The 26,525-nt window shown below is 36.1% G+C and overlaps 1 protein-coding gene across 13 annotated transcripts in view; it reads left to right on the forward strand.

Annotated features, from left to right (window-relative positions):
• Nucleotides 1-26,525, forward strand: part of R3HDM1 (R3H domain containing 1) — a 220,387-nt gene that overhangs the window by 117,351 nt on the left and 76,511 nt on the right. For 6 of the 13 annotated variants that reach the window (XM_053666930.1, XM_053666921.1, XM_053666926.1 and 3 more), the window contains 10 exons: nucleotides 6,019-6,127; nucleotides 6,218-6,313; nucleotides 8,156-8,193; nucleotides 8,277-8,327; nucleotides 8,435-8,661; nucleotides 10,006-10,260; nucleotides 12,973-13,124; nucleotides 13,391-13,441; nucleotides 16,461-16,559; nucleotides 21,141-21,455. In XM_053666930.1, the coding sequence (XP_053522905.1) occupies nucleotides 6,019-6,127; nucleotides 6,218-6,313; nucleotides 8,156-8,193; nucleotides 8,277-8,327; nucleotides 8,435-8,661; nucleotides 10,006-10,260; nucleotides 12,973-13,124; nucleotides 13,391-13,441; nucleotides 16,461-16,559; nucleotides 21,141-21,455 (1,393 nt within the window). Of the gene's footprint in view, nucleotides 1-1,391; nucleotides 1,518-6,018; nucleotides 6,128-6,217; nucleotides 6,314-8,155; nucleotides 8,194-8,276; nucleotides 8,328-8,434; nucleotides 8,662-10,005; nucleotides 10,261-12,972; nucleotides 13,125-13,390; nucleotides 13,442-16,460; nucleotides 16,560-21,140; nucleotides 21,456-26,525 lie in introns of those variants that run through there. The other 7 variants (XM_053666952.1, XM_053666960.1, XM_053666963.1 and 4 more) reach the window with 6 other exon arrangements.

Here is a 26,525-nt window from a genome sequence, read left to right on the forward strand (position 1 = left end):
GCAATTTAGATAGCTTTGTTCAGCCTCAGGCAAACTGGGGTATAGAGGAAATCAGATTTTTACACCATCACCTTTAATCTTCTGTCAATTTGCCGTTCTTTCCACCTCTGTTTCTGCTCTTTTTCTGCTACAAATGTCAAGAAGGTGAGTCCACTGGTTAATACAGTATTAACCATAATGTTGTGTCCCACTTTCTGGACTACATATAATTTATTCAGAAAATGTTTTAAGGAGTTAGGAGGAGCCATTTTCTTTAAAAAATGATAGTTTTATCCTATTGGTAAAATAGAACATTGAACCTGGCATTTGGGAGCAAAAGTCCCAATACAGAGGCACCTAAAATTATTACATGTAAATAACACCTCCTCTGCCTATTTGTAAAGCTGATCCTAAAACAACTAGTTAAGTTCAGCTAAATTTATAGTTTGGTAGTGATTTGCCTATCAGTAGAATTTTCTATATTAATTTCTATGTGACGACAGTGAATTTGTTTTATTGAGCAGCAGTCAGCTTGAGATACCAAAAATAATGGTTTTTAGTTCATGATTTTTCTGCCTTTTTTAAAGCTAGACTTCTCTCAGGGTCTTATCTGTGGACCATTCAATTTGAATGATAATATTTAATTCACTTGTATCCTTTCTCTTATAATGGCCTTTATCCTTATAGCTGCCATTTTGTTTACTGAAACTAAATCGATTTTCTTCCATTTTAAATAGAAGGTTGTGAACAAAATAGATATATTGATGGAACCTAGTATTTTTAAATGATTTTTTCTACAAGTAAAATTAAATTAATGAAGATAAATGTCTTTGAAAAGGATCCTATCTTTGGGATTAAATTTCACCTGCAAATGTGAATCAGATTTAATTTTCCTCTGTCTCTTCCTTATTCCTTTTTACACTATCCCCATCAATTAGTTTTTCCCAGTTAGTTACATCATGGCTGATAGGATAGTAACCATAACATATGAGCTGGAATGAAGGTGAATAGAACTCTAATTAATCTAACCAGTACCTTTCCTTATTACTCAGAGCTGCTGGATACCCAGGCACATGCACATTAGCAGGCATTTTGACTAACATTTCGACTGGTGACTCTCTAAGGTTTTCAATACAGTGTAACCTCAGTTATTTGAATGCTGTGAATGATGTTATATAGCTTTAGGGTTCTCTTCATCAAAATTGTCAAAAGTTTAGCTAAACACTAAATGTTTACGATGTACTAAGAGAAGAATGGATCAATAGCATAAATACAACTAGACATTTCGAATCATTGAAGTTACACTGTATTCTTGTCTTCTTACAATACGAAGAAGGTTGTAAATCAGAAAACCTTAGAGATCTGCTCCACATTGAATAAAAACAAACTTACCTTTTCCTCATAGGCAGATTACCCGCTCCAGCGTTGAACCAGTGGTGTTGTGGATGTCAACAACCCAGTGTCCACTGGAGTATCTCAATGGAGCGGGAAGTTGGAGATTGCAGGGCAATAAATTCAGGCATCTATAAGGTAAAGAGGTAAGACAGTCTTAAGGTTAGCTGAAATGCCTGCTAATGCTATTCGTTGTGGGAATCCAGCTGCTCTTAGAAAAGTTGCCAGGCCCTTGGTTGAACATTATAGTTCACTTTGGAATAACAGTCTTTCACCCAAGTAAAAACTCCTTGAATAAGAACATGTGACTTTAAATAGCTACAAAAATAATTGCTATAAGTAAACAGGATAATCATGTGACAGAAATAAACAACATCAGCATACTGCAATTGTCAGAACTACGCAGACAATCTCTCAAACTCCTAAAGAAAGCAATCTTTTTCTTACCAGTTTGGTCATAAAACTGTTTTTACTCTATATTATTGTCTTTAACTCTGTCTATAGTTTTATGCAGACATCTGCTCTCTGTTTCATTTATCTAGCACATTTTAAAATAGAGATTCGTCAGCTTACTTATTAGATAATTTTCACTTTAAATCTTATTTTGTACCATTTGACAGGTGGTAGATATTACTAAAAAATCACTAGGTGTAAACAAATATTGAGTGCTATATATAATGAAATACCTGGTTAGTTAGTGGAAAATGTCATTCAAGTTTATTTGGTTTAGAAATTTACTCTATGACATTTAAAATATATTATGTGACTATATAATATATTCTTAACCATATGTAAAAAAATAACTACTTGGGAGTTCAAAAATATATACCTCTGTATATATTTGTACATGTCATACATTTCAAACAAATAATTCCAGTTTTCTGAGAGGATAATATTAAGGCAGAAGAGTATTGGATGAATTAATTTGAGGAAGTGAAATTTTATATAATTATAATTTTCCAAGGACCAAAACTTATGTCTGTCATTTGGATCGCAATAGAACTTGCAACATCTCCATAGAGGAAAGACCAGTCAGCCATAAGATACAGGGTCCAGCTAAAGTGACATCTGTTTGAGAGTGGTTGGTAGTAATAATAATATGGGTGTAGTAATTTATAGTATTAATTTGAACATGTCACCTAAAATGTCATACAGTATGCTTCAGCATGATATTGCTATGTTTTACAAGCTTATAATTTTGTAATAAAAGATTTTGTGATAAAAAAAGGGGTGTTATTTGTGCCAGACCCTATATATTAAGATTTTACAATCATTACTTTAGCTTACAACATTAACCTCCAAAAAAGAACTTCTCTTTTGTAACTGGTTTCAAATAACAGAAAATGATGTGGACACCGTCCAGCAAGGTTCACAGCATTATGGATGAGACGAAATAAATTCACACGGACTACTGAGTCCTGTGGAGGAAAAGGGACAGCACGGCCAATCTCTCAAGGGGAGAGCACCCCAACCCTTGCCTTGGCAAGCTTTTATTGCTTTCCAATAGCATACATCAAAGAAGATTTTTATTCATTATGCTTAGGTTTGCCTTAGGTAATTACTTTTTACAGATAGCAATGGAAAGGATGTTGCTGATTACTTCTTGTTAGAAAAAAATGTTGCAAATGCAAGGGAACGATAAAAGTAATTGGTCTGGTTACACTTCAGTCTTTGGGAGAATCAGCACAGACTTCAGGAAGTTAATGTAAAGATATACAGTAAGCATTTCCTGCTTCAACTCAGGGTGAGGGCGTTTTAGCAAGAGCAAGCCTCAAAACAGCCTAGGTATAATGCAGGCCTGATTTCCCACAGGAGAACCAATCTGTGGATTTGGCTTCCGAGGGCCACAATGGGCCTGTTGGGCTTTTTAGTAGAGCTGAGCTACAATTGCCATTGCCAGGCAGATCAATTCCCTATAATAAAACAAAGATGTACCCTGCTATAATTAGTAATTCTTGAGAACTTGGTTGCATTTTGAAAGTAGTCTATTAAGTTGTAGTCAGTTCAACCACAAAATATTTAATTACTTTCAATTATATAACACCAAACTAGGTATAACATGATACTGTGCTATTCTTTTTTCTTTGTCCAGAATTTCTTCTTAGATTTAGAGGAGGCAATGCAAAGACATCTAGTATTTGGGTCTTATATACCAGGGCTCCAACTCTGGCTCAGTCATGTACTTGGACAGTTGCTTAAGCCATTTTACTATTTTAAATGCTGTTTATTAATTCATCTTCAGAATAACCTTATGAATTAGATACACTATGACTAGGGAATATAAAAGTTAAGTAACTTATACAAGTCCCAAAGCAACTAAATTGGTAAAGCTGAATATTTGAACATGAGCAGTATAATTCCAGAGTCTACACCATATTTCATAGGGCCTTTCATACATATCATGGGATAGTTAATATTTTCTTAGAAGATTATTATAAGGAGTAAATAAAATAACATGTATTACACTAGCCAGGTAGTTCAGTTGGTTGGAGCAGTGTCCCAATATGCCAAGATTACAGGTTCGATCTGCAGTCAGGGCACTTATAACAAGCTACTAATAAATGCATAAATATGTTGAACAACAAATCAGTGTTTCTCTTTCTCTATCTCTGTAAAAGCAATAAATTTTTTAAAATATTTCTTAGAAAGAAATAATCTAGGTATCTGGTTTTTTAAATTTAATTTAATTTTTTTTTATTGATTATGCCATTACAGTTGTTCTATTCCCCCCTTTCATTCCCCTCCACCCTACCCCTGTCCCCACCATTACCCCCCCTTTAGTTTATGACCATGTGTCTCAGGTTCTTTAGATTCTATATTTCCCAACTATTCTTGCCCCCCCCATCTATTTTCTATCTACCATCTGTGCTAATTATTTTCTGTACCTTCTCCCCCCTTCTCCTTCTCCCACTCCCCTATTGCTAACCCTCCTTGAGATCTTCATTTCTATGTTTCCACTCCTGCTCTAGCTGTCCTTTTAGTTTGCTTTTGTTTTAGGTGTGGTTGTTAATAACTGTGAGTTTGCTGTCCTTTCACTGTTCATGTTTTTTTAACTTCTTTTTCTTAGATAAGTCCCTTTAACATTTCTTATAATAAGGGCTTGGTGATGATGAACTCCTTGAATTTGATCTTATCTGAGAAGCACTTTATCTGCCCTTCCATTCTAAATGAAAGTTTTGCTGGATAGAGTAATCTTGGTTGTAGGTCTTTGGATTTCATAACTTGGAATACCTCTTTCCAGCCCCTTCTTGCCTGTAAGGTCTCTTTTGAGAAATCAGCTGACAGTCTGATGGGAACTCCTTTGTAGGTGGCTGTCCCCTTAGCTCTTGCTGCTTCTAGGATTCTCTCCTTCATTTTAATCTTGGCTAATGTAATTGTGATGTGCCTTGGTGTGTTTCTTCTTGGGTCCAACTTCTTTGGGATTCTCTGAGCTTCCTGGATTTCCTGGAAGTCTATTTCCTTTGCCAGATTGGGGAAATTCTCCTTTATTATTTGTTCAAATAAGTTTTCCACTGGTGGCTGTGCCTTTCCCCCTTCTGGTACCCCTATAATTCAGATGTTGGAGCGTTTAAAGATGTCCTGGAGGTTCCTAAGACTCTCCTCATTTTTTTGAATTCTTGCTTCTTCACTCTTTTCTGTTTGGCCATTATTTGCTTTCTTCTGGTCCACTCCATTGATTTGAGTCCCAGTTTCCTTTTCATCGCTATTGCTTTCCTGTGCAATTCCATTCATTTCAATTAGTTTCACCTTCATATGTTTCTCTAATTGGTGGCTATAATCCAGTTCTGTGAGGATCCTGATCACCAGTGTTTTAAACTGTGCGTCTGAGAGTTTTGCTATTTCTTCATCGCTTAGATTTATAGGCTCTGGGGCTTTGAGATCTTCTTGAGCCATTTCTGGTCTGTTTGTGCCCGTTAAGTATGAGGAGTGGAGCCTTGGACTCCCAGGTCGCTGGGTTGTGATACTGTATGTGGGGGCATGGTCATAGCAGGAAAATGGCGACCCCCTCTGCTGTTTTGTCCCGCTGGGTGAGGAGCAGAGCCTCAGGTTGTTCACCAGGGCAGGGCCGCGGGGAAATGGCAGCGCCGCGGGGAAATGGCTGCGCCCTCTGCTGCCGTTCCAGCTGGGGCCTGCTGGGTCCCATCTAACCGCCCACTCCCTGGCTGGTCTATCTGCACCCGAATGCGCGACCACAGTCAAATCTCGGCCCTGCTCCCTTGCTGGTTCCCTGAGATTGCTCGCTGGGTCGGTCCCCCCGTTGCAACCCTGTGCCTGGGTTCTGCGCGCTTGAGTCTATCTGACCAAGTTTTCCTGTGCAATCCCGCTCCACCAGCTGCTGGTTTCACCCCTTTTACTGGTCAGGCTGAAGAATTTGTTGTTATCAGACTTCTGAAAAGTCCAATTTTCTGTGTTCTGGCTGTGTTTTCTGTTGCTAATATTTAGTTGACTCTAAACTTGGTTGTGTTAGAAAGCACGGCGTATCCACCTATGCCTCCATCTTGGCAAAAGTCTCTCTAGGTATCTGTTAATGGCATCAGTGAGCAGTAGCTTTTATTACTTCTATTAGTTTTTATAAAATGTTACTATTTACCTTTTCTGTAAATGTTGTATATTATCTTTTTTTGTTCCCTTGTTTTTGTCTTTTAGACCTGATCAGAAATTTAATGAACATATTAAGGATGATAAAGGTGAAGACTTTCAGAAACGGTATATCCTCAAGAGAGATAACTCTAGCTTTGACAAAGATGATAACCAGGTAATCTAGCACAATTAGAGCATTTTTATATTTACAGGATTTATACTAACAGATTATTTTTCCAAGAACTAATTTTTCTCTTTTCTTTAGATAAGAATACGTTTGAAAGATGACAGAAGAAGCAAATCTATAGAAGAAAGAGAAGAGGAGTACCAGAGAGCTAGAGACCGTATATTTTCCCAAGATGTATGTATTGTTATATTTAGCTGTTCATGTAAAATTATACACTGATTGCATTGTAGGGACTCACTCCCTTCTTAATCTACTGGGCACATTTTAAAGCACATTTGTTACATATCAAGTTGCCTTTTAGAAATATTGAAATCTCTCTTGATAATAATTCAACAGTATATAAAACACTATATTGCAGCAGTTATATGTTTTTCAAAAGTTAGTGGCAAATTGACAACAGGAGTAATATGCTGGACTGAGTCTACAGGTTTTGTAATTTTTTTTCTTCCAGGCTTGAGATTTTTAGAACATTGGTCATTGTCTACAAAATCTTGTATACTCTAAATGCTACTTGTTAGTAAACTTTTCTTGATAAATAACTCATTTTTTCTTTTCAAATAATGCTAATTGACTTTCTAGATTAGTATTTGTTTTCTACTTTGTAAGTGATTATATGAAATAATTCTTTTAAAGGACTAATTATTTTTTGCATACCTTTGAGAAAAGAATCAGGTTGGTTTTACCAATATCTGTTAAGTATATGTTCCGTGCAGTACTAGTTACTATTCAAGGATATATGAATGTATGTAGTTTGTGTTAACACTGCCAGTGATAGAAATTTCCTCTCTACTAAGAACTATCAGTTAAGAATTTATAATATTCATTCAACAAACTATTGAAAACCTATAAATAGGTGCTATGCTGGGCACTGTAGAACATACCCATGGATAATAGTTTATCCCCCAAACAGCTTATATATGGTAGACATCATCATTGTTTTTGTTTTACAGATAAGGAAACTGAGGCACCAGGAGGCTAAGTGAAATAGCCAAAGATCATGCTGTTAGAAAATGACAGAGTTGGGATTTCAACCCAGGTCTTGTGAAGACCTAAATAAGATGTATTTCTCTTTAGTTTGTAAGAGAGATGAGGTCTCTACCCTTGACTAGTAGCCAGACAGTAATGATATGGTGTTTGATTTGTGTAGACACATAAAGGTTAAATGGGGACACAGCAGAGAGCACCATAAACCATAATTGAGGGATGCAAGTTAGCTTCAAGGAGGAGATTTAAAGGACTGAAGTATTCCAAGTAGAGAATCAATATTTGCATAAGCCCAGAAATGAGGGACAGTTTCACAATGAGGAATTGAAAGAGTCAGAGTACCTTGATTATAACTTAGGTGACATAGGAAATGAGGAAAGTTTAGATTGGAGAAATAATAAGCAGAGGGCAGCAGATGACTTCACCCTGAAAGCTAATTAAGATAGATAGGCTTTACCTAGAGCAGGAGTCAGCAAACTTTTTCTTATAAAGGGCCAGATAATAAATATTTTAAACATTTCAAGCCATATAGTCTTTATTGCAACAACTAAGTCTGCCTTTTTCATGTAAGAGCAGCCATAAACAGTACATAAATAAAATGGTGTGGGTGTGTAGTTCTGGCCATAATTTAGTGACTCCTGGCAGCTGAAAAACTAGTTAGAAGACTGTAGTAATAATAGCAACAAAAATGGTGATTGCCTGAGCTAGCTTCATAATATTAGAAAAGCTGCGTTGAGGCATACCTGCATGTTCATTGCCACAGCCATGGCCGAAGTATAGGTGATCAAAATATTTGTTGAGTGAATGAGGTAGAATCTACAGACTGGTGTATACCTTGAATATATAATAATAATAATAATGGATTCATGTATCATTTATTTCTATACTTTTATCACCATGAGGATTTCTTTTTGTGGGGGGAGACACTTTTTAAATATTATTACACAAGATGTTTGTTGTCATCGTTGGTTTACAGATGGCACTGTGTATTTGACAAAAGCTCAACTTTGTATATCTATTCTTTCTTTCTAGTCCCTGTGTTCCCAAGAGAATTATATTATTGACAAAAGGTGAGGGTATTTTTAACATATGTTTTGGTAACTGTCTGACTGATCCTAATAAAAATAAAAATATGTTATTAAAATGCCAACAGAATCCAAGATGAGGATGCTAGTAGTACTCAGCAGAGGCGCCAGCTATTTAGGTATTGTGAGCGTATACTTTCATGCCATATTGAAAAATTAAAGCAACTTTTAAAATTCTTTTTGTTTTTGTCTCTGTTTACTTCAAAGATATATTTCTAAATTACAGAGTTAATAAAGATGCTTCAGGGAGATCAACAAATAGCCATCAGAGCAGCACTGAGAATGAGTTGAAGTGCTCTGAACCGCGACCCTGGAGCAGCACAGATTCAGACAGCTCTCTCCGCAACTTCAAGCCTGCTGTGACCAAAGCCAGCAGCTTCAGTGGAATTTCAGTCCTGACAAGAGGTGATAGTTCTGGAAGCAGCAAAAGCATAGGCAGGCTTTCAAAAACAGGTATAAATGCCAATCTAGATATATGTCGTCAAAACATTAGTTTTCAATGTTTTCTGAGCAGTTTGTTTCATATGACTTATGTAATTATCCTAAAATATAAAAATCTTATACTAACAGCAGTGCATTAAGCACTTCCGAAGTACTTAGAGATAATGTATTTATTGGCATTACAATTCATTATCTGTATGAGAGATTTTAAAACATCAATTAAATAAGAATTCTCTATTGTGACATAAATTTAGTCAGATTGATTCAATGAAATGTCATTTCTTGTTTGAGTATCCAGTGGTTGGAAATTCTTAATAGCTTATTTATAGTTGGAGGGCATGGTTACTCAACTAGGATTATTTAATAGTAATTACATTTTCAGCTAATACCATTGTATTAATTATTGACTGCATTTTTTGCATTTGCCATTCAAAAACAAATAAAATAGCTGAGACGATTTTGAGGAACTAGGAAAATAATCTGATGTAATTACTATGAATGAGTGGAAATTTTAATAACATCCTCATTCTCTTAGCTTATTTGCATTGAGAGTAAATAACATTTAGACTCATTACATTTTCTCTTTTCATAAACTGGTTTCAATACTAAAAAACTCATGTTTCTCTTAGGATCCTTGTAGATGCTTATTTTTATCCCAAAATAAGCATGAACATTAGTAGAAGTGGCTTCCTCTTGTTAGCCTTTTTGGGTCAGCCTAAACATTTGGCGTTACAACATGAGAACATCATTTAGACATTACCAAATTAAAACATTTTAAGAACAGATTATTAATAACCTGTATTTTTACAAAGAAAAAGAAGTACTGTTTAGCTTAATAGGAAAAATTATTTTTATATAGTTCTGCTGAATAGTCATTTTGGCACAACTTAAAATAGAAATTCCTACACTACTCTTAACCTTTCTGTATTCATATACATCAGAGGGTTTTGATATAAGAGGATTTGGGCAATTGGCTGGCTGAGTTCTTTTTCCTGGGGGGAAATTATAATCTGTATAGTCTAGGTGTTAATCTGAAAGGTAAAATGTGTATATAACTTTGTTGTTTTGGGAATGTGGGTAATGTGCTTTTTGTGACTGTCTGTGGCTGGTGTTATTATAAACTTGTCAGTTGATGCTTTGGCTATGACTTCTCTGACAACTTATGTGATCAGTTTGCTGTATTAAACTTGTTTATTGTGGTGAGGGAAGACAAACCTTACCATAGATTAAAAAATAACCAATGTTTTTATGTGGTAACTGCATGTTATGCAATGTGAATTTAAATGTTACATATTGAAAACCTGCATTTATATATGAGGTTTAAAAAATACATATTTTTCATTACTCCTCCCCCAGGTTCTGAGTCTTCTGGTAGTGTAGGGTCATCTACGGGCTCTCTTTCTCACATCCAGCAGCCTCTTCCAGGTACAGCTCTCAGCCAGTCTTCTCATGGCGCACCTGTCGTCTATCCAACTGTCAGCACTCATAGTTCTCTTTCCTTTGATGGTGGCCTAAATGGGCAAGTTGCATCTTCTAGCACTAGCTTCTTTTTGCTTCCCTTGGAAGCGGCAGGCATACCACCTGGCAGTATTCTGATCAACCCACAAACAGGTTGGTATCCCGAAAAAAGTGTTTATTTCAGTTGAGATATCAGGAGTTACCTGAAAATAAATGAAAGAATACGTGTTAAATGTAATGTCTGTGTATGTGTTGTCAGCTATTCATTTCTAATGCATAATTAGCATTTTCTCTAGAACTTTAATAAAAACACTTATGCTAGAAAGTGTTAAAAGACATATCAGAAAGTATCTTTCTCCTTATAACTTCTTTTAGGCCAAATAATGGCCTAACTCTAGTTATAAATAGTATATTTTTCAGAAATAAGACAACTAACTTTGAAAAGAGCTTTATTTGATAAAAAGTTTTATTTGTTAAAAGCTTTATTCTGGGGAAATAATATGCATTTCATGAAGAAGGAGAAAGTTAACAGCTCTTACTCATTATATAATGATGTGGAAAGAACCTATAAGTAATCGTCCTCCTGAATATGGTCATTGTTTTCTACTGAGGAAAAGCTAAAGGAGATCTTATTAGTAAAAGAAAATATGTAGTCTTTATGAATTCAAATTAACAACATGTATTCTTTGCAATTAGATAATAATTTGGATATACCAAGCATTAACTGTTTGTCATTTATTCTTATTAGGTGCTTTAAATATTTTATTTACAATCTTTATAACAACCGTGTTGGGTAGATTAAATCCCCATTTACAGATAAGAAAATAATCTCAGAGAGATACAATCAGAATACATTTTATTGTGTACATTGTCAAAAAATGACTTATACAGAAAAAAATGTGATGTTTTAAAAGATCACAAGAAGTCTTGCTCTCCAAAATAACATAGCCCAATCATTTGGTAAAATAATGAAAACAGCCTTAAAATATTTGATAACCTTCCCTAGAAATTCACAGACTTAGTTGAGGTACTCACATCAGCATGGTAGTGGTCTGGCTAGGTAGAAAAACAGGTGCAGGTGTCAGGGTCTCTGAGTGTTCCTTTTGTTGTAGAGAAAACCAGGGCTTGGAATTTATTGCCTTCATTTGCATCTTTTTTTTTTTTAAGATAAAGTATCCAAACATTTGTGTCTGTATAAGAATTGAATTATCATAAATAAATGACTTTTTAGAAATTCAGTTTTTGCTTGGTAACAGTTATCCTCTTATCCTTCAGGTTTATTGTTTTACTAAACTTCCTATTTCCTAGAGCATGATATAAGATGATTTAATATTTCACTATCTCCTTTTTCTTTCGAAACACATTAGTTAATGTTTTTTGTAACATCAAAGATTCAGTTGAGTAGGGAATAATAGAGTGAGAAATTAATCAATCTGAAATCGAATTGTAATCTTAATTTTAAATAAGTTCAAAAGTGACTTCTTTGCTTTTTGAGAACAGCGTTAACAACACATCTAACTTTTTTCAGACAGTCCTTAAGTTACTTTTAAATGTGCTTTCAACCCTAAATCTTCATACCATTTATTTTCAAAATTACTTAACATTCAACAATTATCCAGCATGAGTTGTTTCTAGTTATTTATGACCAATGCATAATATATCAGGGAACTAACTGATGAAAATAGTTTGACTTTGGGGAACTTTTACCACTTGATAGCAATGGAGCAGTAGATTCTTCTTTTCCAAATGTTATCATATGTCATAAGTTTCAAAAAAAATAGAGGTAATTTATCATGGAAGAAAGGATGTTTTAAAGGCAATGCAAGAAACTGTTATTCGAACTTATCTTCTTCCATGAAAATAAGAGATTTAGTATTCTTCCCATAATAAATGGGTATCATGTCAATAGTTTATTTCACATAATCTTCTCTTTAAAAATAAAATCTAGTATACAGTGATGAAAAATAATAAAAGTCTGGAAGAAGTTGTCCAAATTGTTAACAATAAGATTATGATGGGGGATTTATTTTCTTTTTAGACCTCTATTTGTCGGTTATTTTCCAAAAATAAAAATATTTTTATGATAAGAAAAAGTTGTTTAGAATGTGTATAGAGAAAGAGAAAAATTTACTCAGTTACTTACAATATCCCTCTGATAATTAATTAGTAAGCACTAAAAACAAGCCTCAAAATCAATACTAAACTTTTTTCTAGTTTTCTTTCATTTATGAATAAATCTCACTGGAATTAAAAAGAGTATTTTAGAGAATTATTTAGGATTTAAAAATTATTTGCAATTTCACAACATGATACTGCCATCAAGTCACATTTGAAATTTGAAGCCATTAATCATTTAATTTTTCATTCCATTTTCATTTTATTAGTGAAATATATACAGGGTAGCCTGTAAATTAGCTGTTTTCCATCACCTAATGGAGGCTAACTCGTAGTTTTACAGTATCCTAAAGTCAAGCATTTTTTTGTGGAAACTGAAATGTATTACAGTACTAAAGTATCACAAGCTTGTAACTAAACTCAGGAGCAAGATATATTTCAGAATTCAGAGGTTTTCAGAAAATACTGCATATTATAAAACAACTTTAGAAGATTTTGGAGCAGCACCCTTATAGTAAAACACTGCAGCAAATTTTTTGAATATTTACTCTAAGTGGGAAAAATAAAGACTATTAATAGTCTCATATAAGGTCAGACTCTGCTTCCTAAACTGGGAAAATCTTGGTTTTCAACTTGTGGCTTTGAAGTTGTCAATAAGGAGTGTAGCCATGTACTGTAAATTGTTACTAGAATGACCTTTTTTCAAATTCTACTGTAAATGAATTTTTTCCTCCTTTTTAATTTTTTTAGGTCAGCCCTTCATAAACCCAGATGGGAGTCCAGTTGTGTATAATCCTCCTATGAGTCAACAACCAGTTAGAACCCAAGTGCCTGGACCTCCACAGCCACCTCTGCCACCCCCACCACCTCAACAGCAAGCAGCTAATCACATTTTCTCACAGGTGCTCATATCCACAATTACATAATGCTAAATTCACCTGCCTTTGCACATTTGGGACTGAATTCACTAATTATAATTGAGGTAGCCCATGTAAGTATCTCTTAGAACTTTAATATTCTCTATCAGTGATGTCCCACTTACTATATAGGAAGAGAGTTTAACTTCAAGGGCTTTTCAGCTAATACATACAGAATATATATTGGAAAGAAAGGAATTTTGTATCTCATGAGACTCTGTGGTGAGTATTTTATCCTTATTTCACAACAGCAAGAAATGGACAAGAGGAATAAAACGAAACTAAGACTGTTCATTATCCCAGTGAGTAAAATGAGTTTTTTTTAATTCAACAGTTGTGGCAGTTTGAAAAAACTGAGTTGAGTTTCTCAAGTTCTGCAATGTACTACTCTCCATCCCACCTAACCTCTGAAAAATAGACACAGAGACATCTCAAGTTAGAATTCACTAAAGCACTCAATAATATCTTAAATTTATTTAAATGTTTAGAATTTACACATAGATTTTCACATTGAGGCTTTTCCGCTGTAGAGGTGTTACTCATCCTTGCGGAACTTGATTAGACCAGTATGAATTCCTACACATTTTGTCTTAAAGTTTCTGTAACATACGAAAGACAGTTTGTACATTTAAGTTATACCTCTTTTTCCACTTGTGAGAAAATACAGAGTAATTTCTTATGAAACGATTATGGTGATGAACTTGAGCAAGAAAAATTTCATTAGTTTTCCTCACAAGTTTTATCATTTGTATTGTAGGGGTGAAGAATATATGAGCAGTTTGATAAAGTTTACAGATATTTTCAAGGTCTTGAAAATAATTGTTCCTCTGTCAACTAACACTCCTAATACTGGGCAAGGCAGTTTATCTTAAATAAATGGACTTTGCCCTGGCCTATGTAGCTCAGTTGGTTGGAGTGTTGTCCTGTAAACCAAAAGGTTGAGGGTGTGATTCCTGGTTGGGGGCACATGTCCAGGATTTGAATTCAGTCCCTGGTCAGGGCACGTACAAGAGGCAACTGATTGATGTTCCTCTCTCACATCAATGTTTCTCTCCCTCCCTTCCCCTTTCTCTAAAATCATATCAATACATTAGTTAATAAAATAAAATAAATGGACTTCAAGGTTTTGATGCATTTCTAAAACCATGAATATGAATTCATATATGTAGAGGAAATTGCCTAAAACTATTTCCAAAGATTCCCATATTCACTTTCTAACCCCATTTGATTACATATACTCAGTTACATATTAGACTATATAAAACTCCCTCCCTGTTCTTCTCTGCCTTGGCTTCATTCAACTTGGTCCTGAAGAGTTTTTCTTTTATTTTGCTAACATGTGGTTTTTGCCACACTATATATTTCACTAGGAGCTTTATAGGACTGATTTTCATTTCATTCTGTGAAAAAAAATGTCAGTTTGGTAGCTGCAAGAAATTCTAAGGATTTACCTGTGGTCATTATATCTTAGAAATAACTTTGATTTAGTTATAAAAGACAATTCTAAGTGAAGGTGTGGACAGTTTAGTTTAGGAATAAATGCCTGTTAATGGACTGTAATTTGAAATCTTGGGGGATTCATCAAACTCCATGTCTCTTTTTTTCCTGGCATTGCTTCAAGTGTTTTTGGTAATTCATCATCAGATACAAAAATAGAAATGATACTCAGTAAACTATCTTTTGCATACTGGGATAATCCATCCACAAAATTTCGAATAGCCAAACAAAATAATACTGTAATTTCCAAACCTGCAGAGGTGCTACATTTCTTGAAACCACTTTAGGTGGGTGTTGTTTTGCACACAGTTGCAATTTAAGTAGGAAAAGGAAGTGCTAGGGCTTTTTCTTTTCTAAGTGGTATCAGAATTTCACTTTGATCAGCCAGTCTTAGGCCACATTTTTCTCATTACCACTTGACACCCTGAGACATTAATTCATACCCTTGGTGCTCCTAGTGCTATTCTTTCTTTTATCATCCCAGAGCAGACTAAAGCTTTTGTTTCATCTGACACTTACATAGCAGGTCAAGTTATCTGGAAGAAAGTTACATCTTAATGGTGGTCTGACTCAATAACACATTGAATAGCCTGTATTTGGAAGTTCTAAAGCTACTCCTCCACATTTAGTGTGATAATATGCTGTCATCAGTTAGCAGGCTTGCTAATTTCTAGTCGAGAGGTTAGTGAAAAGCCAGTGGCTATTTTGTAGATCTTTTAGCTTTTCCCCCCCTACTTCCATTTTAATGCTAGATTTTTTTTTGTGGGATTCTAAGCTAATATAAAAGCCTTTCATATTTTTAGAAACTATTATTTTGATTTTGTGTTAAAAGTGCAACTCACTATTTGTACATCTCAATTGTCATAAGAATTTCTCCTTATTTAGATTAGTTCCTGGGCAATCTTATTCAGTTAGTTTATTTTGCAATTTTAAAGTATTTTCTTTGGAAATATTCCAGAGAGAGATTCATGTATATACATTTTGACCAAAATTAAGAGTTTTCATTAGATAAAAATTACCTGGGTCCCTCCAGTGCTTGCTTATTACATGGCTGTCTACAGGTCACTTTAGCCTGCTCACCACCTGTAAAACGTGTTATGGTAGTGGTTAAGCCAATATGTATATTATCCACTTTGTAATGAACTCAATCATGTCAATGTTAGTCTATAGATGGCCGGCTGCATTCCATAAGATTTTGAAATGTTTAAAATATTTTGGGTTTTTTTTCTAAACACCTATTTTACAGTGCCCTGTGGAAACTTTTTTCCAGAAATGCAAGAGTATTTCATTAGTAAAAAAATTTTTAGCTAGTTTCTCAGCTCTTAATAAACATTTTCAGTTACAAGAAAAATATTTATCTTCAGTATATAAGAGATGTGTTTGTATATCTATATGTCGTTTCTTTAAGCTGTTGTTAATGGTGCACCTAGCACATTTTTCTTTAAAAAATTGATAAAATTTGGGCACTCTGGTCCCAAAAGAGTATCTCATTGTGCCTTATAATTTAAAGGGGGGTCATTGGCATAGATACTATATATAAGTTATTACTTTCTGATATTACCTGTTTCAGTGAATCTAATCTTCTTATGAAAAAACTATCTAATTGTGTACTAAATTTAAGCATAGGTATATTCTCAAAAATATTACTATGTAGAGTTTCTTCATTTAGCATTGTTTTTGTTGTTTTCTGTATTGCTGTATTAAGGACGACTTTATAAGTGTAGTTTAAGCCATTGTCAAAAAATGTGTAACTTTCCATTTTATGCAGTTCTTCTGATATTTTGTTCTGACATTAACATTGTTCACCAACCTGTTATTCCTTAGCCTGTCCTCTGCAGTCCTGTTCCACAACCTATTCAATACTCTACAACCCCTTATCCATCCCCGCTCCTGCCAGTCTCACCCACCCAGCAGCACTTCGTGGTACTGTATCTCTGATCACCTCCTGCATTGTTTCTGTGGGTGGAGTATGATGAAGGCTCATGAATGTGATTAATGTGATGTGATCTTTGGCGATTATTTTAAAGTCAGGGAATGTGTATACTGAAAAGGGTTTCTAACCTGCATTAAGTATAAATCTCTTCCATGATATATTTGTTATATTGGCTTATCACAGTGATTGGATAAACCCGAATCTTTTCCTTTCTCTTCATAATGAAATAATTTTCATATTGACTATTCTAGTCATAACATGTTTTAACTACATAACCTCACTGAGTCAGTGTAGCTCTCTGCAATCCTAGGGTAGCAGCTTTCATCTGGGTTTAAAGTTTCTGTTCCTTTCCCAGTGCCATAGGTCCAGTAGACTTAGTACCATTTATTAGGGTGAATTGAAGCTTACAACTACAGAAGAAATCCTCCTAAGTAAATTTCTAAGGAAGATCTCTAGATATATCTGTGACTATAAAATAATGGTACCTCCTTTAACCCAGTATATGCACAAAGTTCTGCCACTGCTTAAGAGCTCACACGCCCCCTGCCATGTGTTTTCTCTGTGACCTTTGGTTACTAACCACAAGAGACAGCAATGTGAAGTACCTCCTGCATACTGCCTAACATGAAATATTTAATAAATATTGGTTTTCTTCCCTTAAAATGAGTCTCTCTAACAACCTACATACTTTTTTGCAGTTATTTCTCAAGCTGCATAGCCATCACATTTTGAAATTGTTTTGCAAGTTAAATTACAATCAATATCTTAAAATCACTCCACACTTTTCAGAAACATTTGAGCTGGGGGCAACCTTATTCATCACCCTTGCCTCTGAATCGTTTTCAAAAATTATTTCTAGTCTGAAAAAGTGAAATTTTGCCAGCATTGAGAAAGTTGATAACTTTATAAGAATAGCATAAAAGCCTTAAAAATGTTTTTTAAAATGGCACATCATCGGTATAGCAAAATGGAGCTTTTCCCAAGATGATTGTAATAGTGGTGTGCAGTTAGAGTATCTTTTTAAAATAATGGCCACACTACCTTATAATTACAGCTGGTATATTTTTCCTTTTTGAAACTATGTATTGAGTTAAGAAAACAGAACAGCCATTTGGGAGGAGTAAAATCACATTTTTGAAGTATATTTAATTGATTCTGTTACACTTGCCCCAATTTTTTTCCCTTTGCACCCCCCACCCAGTACCCCCTTCCCTCCAACATTCACCCTCTTAGTTCATGTCTGTGTGTCATGCATGTAAATTCTTTGGCTTCTCCCTTTCCTGTACTATTCTTAACCTCCCCCTGTCTATTTTGTACCTCTCAATTATGCTCCCTCATCCCTACACCAATATCCCCATTCTCCCCCTTCCCCCTCCCAGCTAATAATCCTCCAAATGATTTCCATACCTATGATTCTGTTTCTGTTCTGGTTGTTTGCTTAGTTTGTTTTTGTTTTTAAGATTCAGTTGTTGATAGTTGTGAGTTTGTTGTCATTTTACTGTTCATATTTTTTATCTTCCTATTCTCAGATAAGTCCTTTTTAACATTTCGTGTAATAATGGCTTGGTGATGATGAATTCCTTTAGCTTTACCTTGTCTGGGAAGCACTTTATCTGCCCTTCCATTCTAGATGATAGCTTTGCTGGATACAGTAATCTTAGATATAGGTCTTTGCCTTTCATGGCTTGAAATACTTCTTTCCAGCAAAGAAGTATTCCCTTCTTGCCTATAAGGTTTCTTTTGAGAAATCAGCTGACAATCTTATAGGAACTCCTTTATAGGTAACACTCTGCTTTTCTTGTTGCTTGTAAGATTCTCTCTTTATCTTTACTCCTCAGCATTTTAAGTATGATATGTCTTGGTGTGGTCCTCTTTGAGTGCAACTTGATTGGGACTGTCCATACTTCGTGGACTTGCTGTCCATTTCTTTTGCCAAATTAGGGAAGGTTTGTTCTGTTATTTTTTCAAATAGATTTCCAATTTCTTACTCCTCCTTTTCTCCTACTGGCACCCCTATGATGTTAATGTTGGACCTCTTGAAGTTGTCCCAGAGGCTGCTTATACTACCCTCATTTTTTGTGTATGTTTTTTTGGGGGGGGATTTTTTTTGTGTTCTGATTGGTTGTTTTTTGCTTCCTTATGTTCCAAATCATTGATGTGATTCTCAGCTAGATCCACTGTACTGTTGTTATTATTGTTTACTGTAATTGTTCTTTACTTCAATTAGTGAATCCTTTGTTTCTGACTGGATCTTTTTAATGCTGCTGAGAACCTCACTAAGTTCCTTGAGCATCCTTATAACCAGTGTTTTGAACTCTGCACCTGACAGATTGCTTATCTCCATTTTGTTTAACTCTTTCTCTGCAGTTTTGACCTGTTCTTTCAATTGGGCCCTGTTTCTTTGTCTCCTCATTTTGGCAGCCTGCCTGTGTTTGTTTCTGTGTATTAGGTAGAGCTGCTTTTGACTCTGTGTCTCGGTAGTGTGGCCAAATGTAGTAGGTGTCCTGTAGGTCCCAGTTGTACAGCCTCCCCGTCACCCAAGCTGGATATTCAAGGTGAGCCCTTTGTATAGGCTGAATATACCCTCCTCTTATAGTTGAGCCTTGATTGCTGTCAGCAGATCAGTGGGAGGGATTTATGCAGCCCAGTCAGGTGCAAGGATTGCTTGTGAACACTTACCACCAACCTCTACCCTCGGTGGAGGATCAGCTGTGCAGGAGCAGGTGGTGGTGCTCCGAAGTGGTCTGTAGCTGTCCACTGGGTGTGCTGGCCCTGGTGTTTGTTGGGTGGTGCAGGCTAAGGTCAGCCTCCACTTATGTTTGTTTTGGGGTCCCTCTTCCTGAGCTATAAAGCAGTCTGAGAAGGCTGTTCCTTGTGCTGAGCTTAGAGATTCCCAAGCAAGCCAAGCTATGAAAGTAATCTGGCTACTGCTAGTGCTGGGCCTGGAGCTCACTGAGACCAGCTGTTGCTTGTTTGATAGAATTTAGGAAGCTGTGAAGCAGAGCCAAGACCAATTATTCATATGGAAAAGCAGCTTGGGTGGGCCATAAGTGGAGTGGGGCGGAGCCTCTGGAGATCTCCAAGGTGGTCGGTCAAACAGTGTTAGTCAGATTGATAGAGTCTCAAATATGGCACCAGCATGCTGGCTCCATGGCTCCAGGGGATGATGGCTCAGAAAATGAACAATGCCTTCTGCTCACCCTGATGCCAAACACTTCAGCCTCTCCCAGTATGCTACTGGTGCCCTTCACGCTGCCACCCCAGTGCTGGAGCTCAGAGGGAGTGAATCTGGGTAGGTGAGTCCGGGTGTGGGGTTTTTTTAAGAACTGCTTGGGGCTCTAACAGTTTCTTCTACCAACTCACTCTCCACTGGTTTTTGCGACCAAAAGTCGTGGGTACCTACCTCCCTGGCACTGGAACCCTGGACTGGGGGTCCTAGTGTGGGGCTGGGACTCCTCACTACTGAGGTAATCTCTCCTGAGTTTTTATCTACCACACATGGATGAGAGACAAGCCAGTTCTGCATCTGCACCCCTCCTACCAGTCTGGATGGGTGCAGTTTCTTTAATTCCGTAGTTGCCAGACTTCCATTCAACTCAATTCCTGATGTTTCTCAGTGATGTTTGGTCTGTAATTTAGTTTTAATTTTGATGGCTCTGTGGGAAGAGGCAAGCCATGTCTGCCTATACCACCATCTTGACATATATTTTCAAATCATTAAATCAGTTCCCCTTTTTAAGTAACTTTTTTTCAGTTTTTCTCTCAGCAAAATGTATATATTGTTGCCAATCTGTGACTCCTTGAGAATAGGGAAGTTATTTTAACCCCATTATTTTTATTTCAGTGATATTACTTAGACTAGTCAGAAATGTTTCTGTTGTTGTTGTCATTGTTGTTGTTGAGCCAGAAAAACATTTGTTGGGTGAAGTAAATCGTAACTCTATCTTGGCTGGGCACTCTTGCCTGCCCACCAAGTAACAGAAGCAGTAGGAAACTCGTTTGTCTAACATTTGACTTAAGAAACAGACTGAAACACACAAAAATAGAATTTGTGGCTAAATTATTTTTGAAAGGTTAGAGAGATCAGAGTTGATGGCTTTTAATTTAATTTAATTCCTGCTAGTATATTTGTTAGGTATGATAGGCAATTCAAAGCTGTTTTAGGACCTGAATCTTGCCTTCTAGGAAGAGGGCAATGATTTAAAATGAAGAGTAATTTGTAGTTACCTGGTGTTGGAAGTCTTTTAAGTTTCACTTTCACATCCTGTGTGCTTTTAATCTTCGTTTACATAAATGTTTTTTCATTTTTCTACATGGTATACATTTCCATTACATGTATTATATATTTTATAAGTAATTTGTAATGACAGCATTATAATATTCCTACCTTACTGCCTTAGAGTTTTAATATTTTTAAAGTTGCTCTTTTATTAAATCATGTCTGTTGTACATAGATGATTTCCATAATATACACTACTGAAGCTCATCTTAAAATACATGAAGTATTTTTCTTTGATTAGTTTGGTCTGTGTATAGAAGTACTGATTTAACTTTTTCCCTTTTTTTGGCAGGACAACCTTGGGTCTCAGTTCAGCCACATGAGTCTTGCCCGCCAGCCATCTGCAGATGGTTCAGACCCTCATGCTACCATGTTCCAGTCCACCGTTGTTCTTCAGTCCCCACAGCAGTCTGGTTATATCATGACTGCAGCTCCGCCACCACCACTACCGCCACCGCCTCCGCCACCTCCTCCTCCTCCACCTCCTCCTCCACCTCCCTTACCACCTGGGCAGCCAGTCGCTACTGCTGGCTATTCTGCTTCTGGTCATCCTGTCAGTCAGCCTGTGCTCCAGCAGCAGGGGTATATCCAGCAGCCCTCACCACAGGTACATCTTTTTTTTTCCACTTTTTCCCACAGAAGCTTCTTATTTAAGATCAGTTTTAAAACTAGAGTGTTTGTTTTTAATTTCACAGGGAAGGAATTTGTGACAATGTATATAAGCAAAGCTTGTCATCATTTTCTCTGGAGATTTTTCAAATGCATGCTAGACAATCACATGACAGTTGGAGTTTCCTTCTGACTCTGAGAGGTTTTGGGGTTTTTTTCTAATTAGCTTTAGAGAAACACAATAAAGTAGATGCACTATAAAATAAAATGCATTTCAAGAAGAAATAGATCAGTTTGGGGAGAATTATCGCCTCCAATACTTTTGAATTTTCCACTGGAGGAATATGTTATCTCTCTCCATTTAGTTAGATCTTCCTTAATTGTTCTCAACAGTATTATATAGTTTTCATTATACAAATGTTATACATATTTTATTAATTAGAACCCCTAAGTAGTTCATGTTTTGAAATATTCTGAAGGAGATTTTGTTCAGTTCAAGTTGACATTTAATATTATATTAGTATATAATATTATAGTAATATAATATTATATTAGTTTCAGGTATACAGCATAGTAGTTAAACATTCATTTATCTAACTTTTACAAAGTGATTTCCCCTGATAAGTCTAATACCCACCTGACACCATACATAGTTATTACATTATTGACTATATTCTCTCTGCTTATTTTGTAACTGCCAATTTGTACCTCTTAATCCCTTCACCTTTTTCACCCAGTTCCCCAAACTCCATCCTGTTTTGATGTTTATTTTAATTTTTAGAGTCCCCATATAATTAATACCATATAGTATTTGTCTTTCTCTTTCTGACTTATTTCACTTAGCATGATGTTACCCTCTAGACTCATCTATGTTGTTAAAAATGGTAAGATTTCGTTCTTTTTATGGATGAGTAATATTCCATTGTATAAATGTACTACATTTTAATCCAGTTATCTATTCATGGGAGTTAGGTTGCTTCTTTTTCTTGGCTACTGTAAATTATGCTGCAGTGAACAGAGAGATGGATATATCTTTTCAAATTAGTGTTTTGGATTTCTTCAGATAAATAACCAGAGGTGGGATTGCTAGATCATATGGTAATTGTATTTTTAATTTTTTGAGAAACCTCCTAAACATTTTTCATAGTGGTTGCACCAATTTTCAGTCCCACCAACTATACACAAAGGTTCCCTTTTCTCTACATCCTCACCAACAGTTGCTTGTTGATTTATTGATGATGGCCATCCTCACCAATGTGAGGTGATACCTCATTGTGGTATTAATTTGCATTTCTCTGATGATTAGTGATGTTGAGCATCTTCATATGTCTGTTGGCCTTCTCTGGAGAAATGTCTGTTAAGGAATTCTGCCCATGTGAAGTAGTACCAGTTTTTTATATAAGTTGGATATTAACCCTTTATCAATGTATCATTAACAAAAATCTTCTCCCACAGAATCCATGTATTAACTTGAATATAAGTTTTGAAAGTACACATATTTCCCTTGTTTCCATGCTTAGGGGAAAGAATTTAATCTTCAGTCACTAATTTGTAATATTATCTGCGGGGGGGGGGGGTTTGTCCATGTCCTTTATCATCAGAGAAAATTTTCTTCTGTTCTTAGTTTGCTGAAAGTCTTTACCATGAATGAATATTAAATCTTGTTAAATGTTTTTCTGCATCTGTTGAAGTGATTATGTGATTCCTCCCCCCTCCCTTTACTCTGTTAACACAGTGGTTTATTTATTTATTTATTTTATTGATTATGCCATTACAGTTGTTCTATTCCCCCTTCATTCCCCTCCGCCCTGCACACCTCTCCCCCCACATTTCCCCACTTTAGTTCATGTCCATGTGTCATAAGTTCTTTAGCTTCTATATTTCCCACACTACTCCTGCCCTCCCCCTATTTTCTCCCCAATGTCTATGCTACTTATTTTCTGTACCTTCTCCCCCCTTCTCCTTCTCCCACTCCCCTATTGCTAACCCTCCTTGAGATCTTCATTTCTATGTTTCCACTCCTGATCTAGCTGTCCTTTTAGTTTGCTTTTGTTTTAGGTGTGGTTGTTAATAACTGTGAGTTTGCTGTCCTTTCACTGTTCATGTTTTTTTTAACTTCTTTTTCTTCGATAAGTCCCTTTAACATTTCATATAATAAGGGCTTGGTGATGATGAACTCCTTGAATTTGATCTTATCTGAGAAGCACTTTATCTGCCCTTCCATTCTAAATGAAAGTTTTGCTGGATAGAGCAATCTTGGTTGTAGGTCTTTGGATTTCATGACTTGGAATACCTCTTTCCAGGCCCTTCTTGCCTGTAAGGTCTCTTTTGAGAAATCCTCTGACAGTCTGATAGGAACTCCTTTGTAGGTGACTGTCCCCTTAGCTCTTGCTGCTTCTAGGATTCTCTCCTTCATTTTAAACTTGGCTAATGTAATGATGATGTGCCTTGGTGTGTTTCTTCTTGGGTCCATCTTCTTTGGGACTCTCTGAGCTTCCTGGATTTCCTGGAAGTCTATTTCCTTTGCCAGATTGGGGAAATTCTCCTTTATTATTTGTTCAAATAAGTTTTCCACTGGTAGCTGTGCCTTTCCCCCTTCTGGTACCCCTATAATTCGATGTTGGATTCGAGCGTTTAAATATGTCCTGGAGGTTCCTAAGACTCTCCTCATTTTTTTGAATTCTTGCTTCTTCACTCTTTTCTGTTTGGCCATTATTTGCTTTCTTCTGGTCCACTCCATTGATTTGAGTCCCAGTTTCCTTTTCATCGCTATTGCTTTCCTGTGCAATTCCATTCATTTAAATTAGTTTTGCCTTCATATGTTTCTCTAATTGGTGGCTATAATCAACCAGTTCTGTGAGGATCCTGATCACCAGTGTTTTAAACTGTGCGTCTGAGAGTTTTGCTATTTCTTCATCACTTAGATTTATAGGCTCTGGGGCTTTGAGATCTTCTTGAGCCATTTTGTTCTGTTCGCACCCGTTAAGTACGAGGAGGGGAACCTTGGACTCCCAGGTCGCTCGGTTGTGATGCTGTATGTGGGGGCGTGGTCAGAGCGGGAAAATGTCGGCCCCCTCTGCTGTTTTGCCCCGCTGGGTGAGGAGCAGAGCCTCAGGTTGTTCACCAGGGCAGGGCCACTTAGGTCGCTGGGTTATGACGCTGTATGTGGAGGCGGGGTCAGAGCGGGGAAATGGCTGCGCCCTCTGCTGCTGCTCGCCACTGGGGCCTGCTGGGTCCCATCCAATCGCCCACTCCCTCACTTGTCTATCCACACACGGATGCGAGACCACAGTCAACCCGCAGCCCTGCTCCCTCGCTGGTTCCCCATGGTCACTCGCTGAGTTGCCCACCAGGTCCAACCCTGTGCCTGGATTCTGCGTGCCTGAGTCTGTCTGATGGAGTTTTCCTATGCAACGCTGCTCCACCAACTGCTGGTTTCGCCCCTCTTACCAGTCAGGCTGAAGAATTTGTTGTTATCAGACTTCTGAAAAGTTCAATTTTCTGTGTTCTGACTGTGTTTTCTGTTGCTAATATTTAGTTGACTCTAAACTTGGTTGTGTGAGGAAGCATGGCGTCTCCACCTATAATACAGTGTTTTTTGAATGCCTTTCATTTCTGGGACATACCCCACTCAGTCACGATATGGTATCTTTTTTATGTATCACTGGACTCAGTTTGCTATTATTTTCTTAAGGATTTTTGCATGTATGTTTATGCACTGGCCTCAAAATAAGTTGGATATTGTTCCCTTCTTTATTCTAAAGGAGTTTGTGTAGAAATTATGTTATTTATTCTTAATGTTTGCTATATTTCATTAATAAGTACATTCGGATCCAGAGTTTTTTGCACAGAAGATTTTAAAATTACAGATTCAATATCCTATTTCTTCCTGGACTAGATTTGGTCATTTATATCAGTTTCATTATGTTGTCAAATTTATTGGCATAAGTTACTTATAATATCCCCTTACTATACTTTTGGTATATTTAGGATTAGTGGTGATATCACCTCTGTAATTCCTGATATTGGTATTTTCAGTCTTCTCTTTTTTCTTTACTAATTTAACTAGAAATTTATCAATCCTATTGATGTCCTTAAAAAACAAATTAGGCTTTATTAATTTTATTTTTCATGTTCTATTTGAACTATTTTTTTCATTTTCTCCTTTTTATTTTAGGTTTAATGTACTCTTGTTTTCTACTTTCTTAAGGTAGAAGCATAGATTATTAATTTAATTTCATGTGGTCAGAGAACCTACTCTAAGATTTCAGTGTTCCAGAATCTGTTGAGTCTTATTTTATGTTCCTGTAGTTAGTCTCTTGGGGGGTGGTGACTCATGTACCCTTGAAAATAATTTGTATTGTATAATTTTAGCAATTTTTTGTTTGTTTGTTTGTTTTTTATTGAGGTCAAGTTCATGTAACATAAAATTAAGCATTTGAAAGTAAACAGTTCAGTGACATTTAGTGCGTTACAGTGTTTTGCAACCATTACCTCTCTGGTTCCAAAACGTTTTTATCACCCCAAAAGTAAGCTCCATACCCATTAAGCAGTTGCTACCAATTTTTCCCAACCCCCATCCCCTGGCTTCCACCAATCTGCATTCTGTCTCTGGATTTACCTATTCTGGATACTTTACATTAGTGAAATCATGCAATGTGTTACCTTCTGTGTATTGCTTCTTTGACTTAATCTTTCAAGGTTAATCCACATTGTAACATGTATCAGTATTTCATTCTTTTTATGTCTGAATAATATGCCATTGTGTATATATATATGTGTGTGTGTGTGTATGTATATATATATATATATATACACATATATATATATATACCACAGTTTGCTCTTCTTTTTGACCTTTGATGGATTTGTGATGTTTCCACCTTTTGAGAATATCGCTGTTAATGAACAAGTAGTTATTCATTTCTTTGGGTATATACCTAGTAGAATTGCTGGTTCATATGTAACTTTTTGAAGAGCCAGCAACTATTTTCTAAAAGGCCTATTTTTTTATCAGATTTGTTTGTCTTTTTTTGTTGAGTTGTAAGAGTTCTTTATATATTTCAGG

Source organism: Artibeus jamaicensis, unplaced genomic scaffold (assembly GCF_021234435.1).
Source record: "Artibeus jamaicensis isolate MK-2021 breed Jamaican fruit bat unplaced genomic scaffold, CSHL_Jam_final contig_1284, whole genome shotgun sequence".
In the NCBI taxonomy this organism is placed as follows: Eukaryota; Metazoa; Chordata; class Mammalia; order Chiroptera; family Phyllostomidae; genus Artibeus; species Artibeus jamaicensis.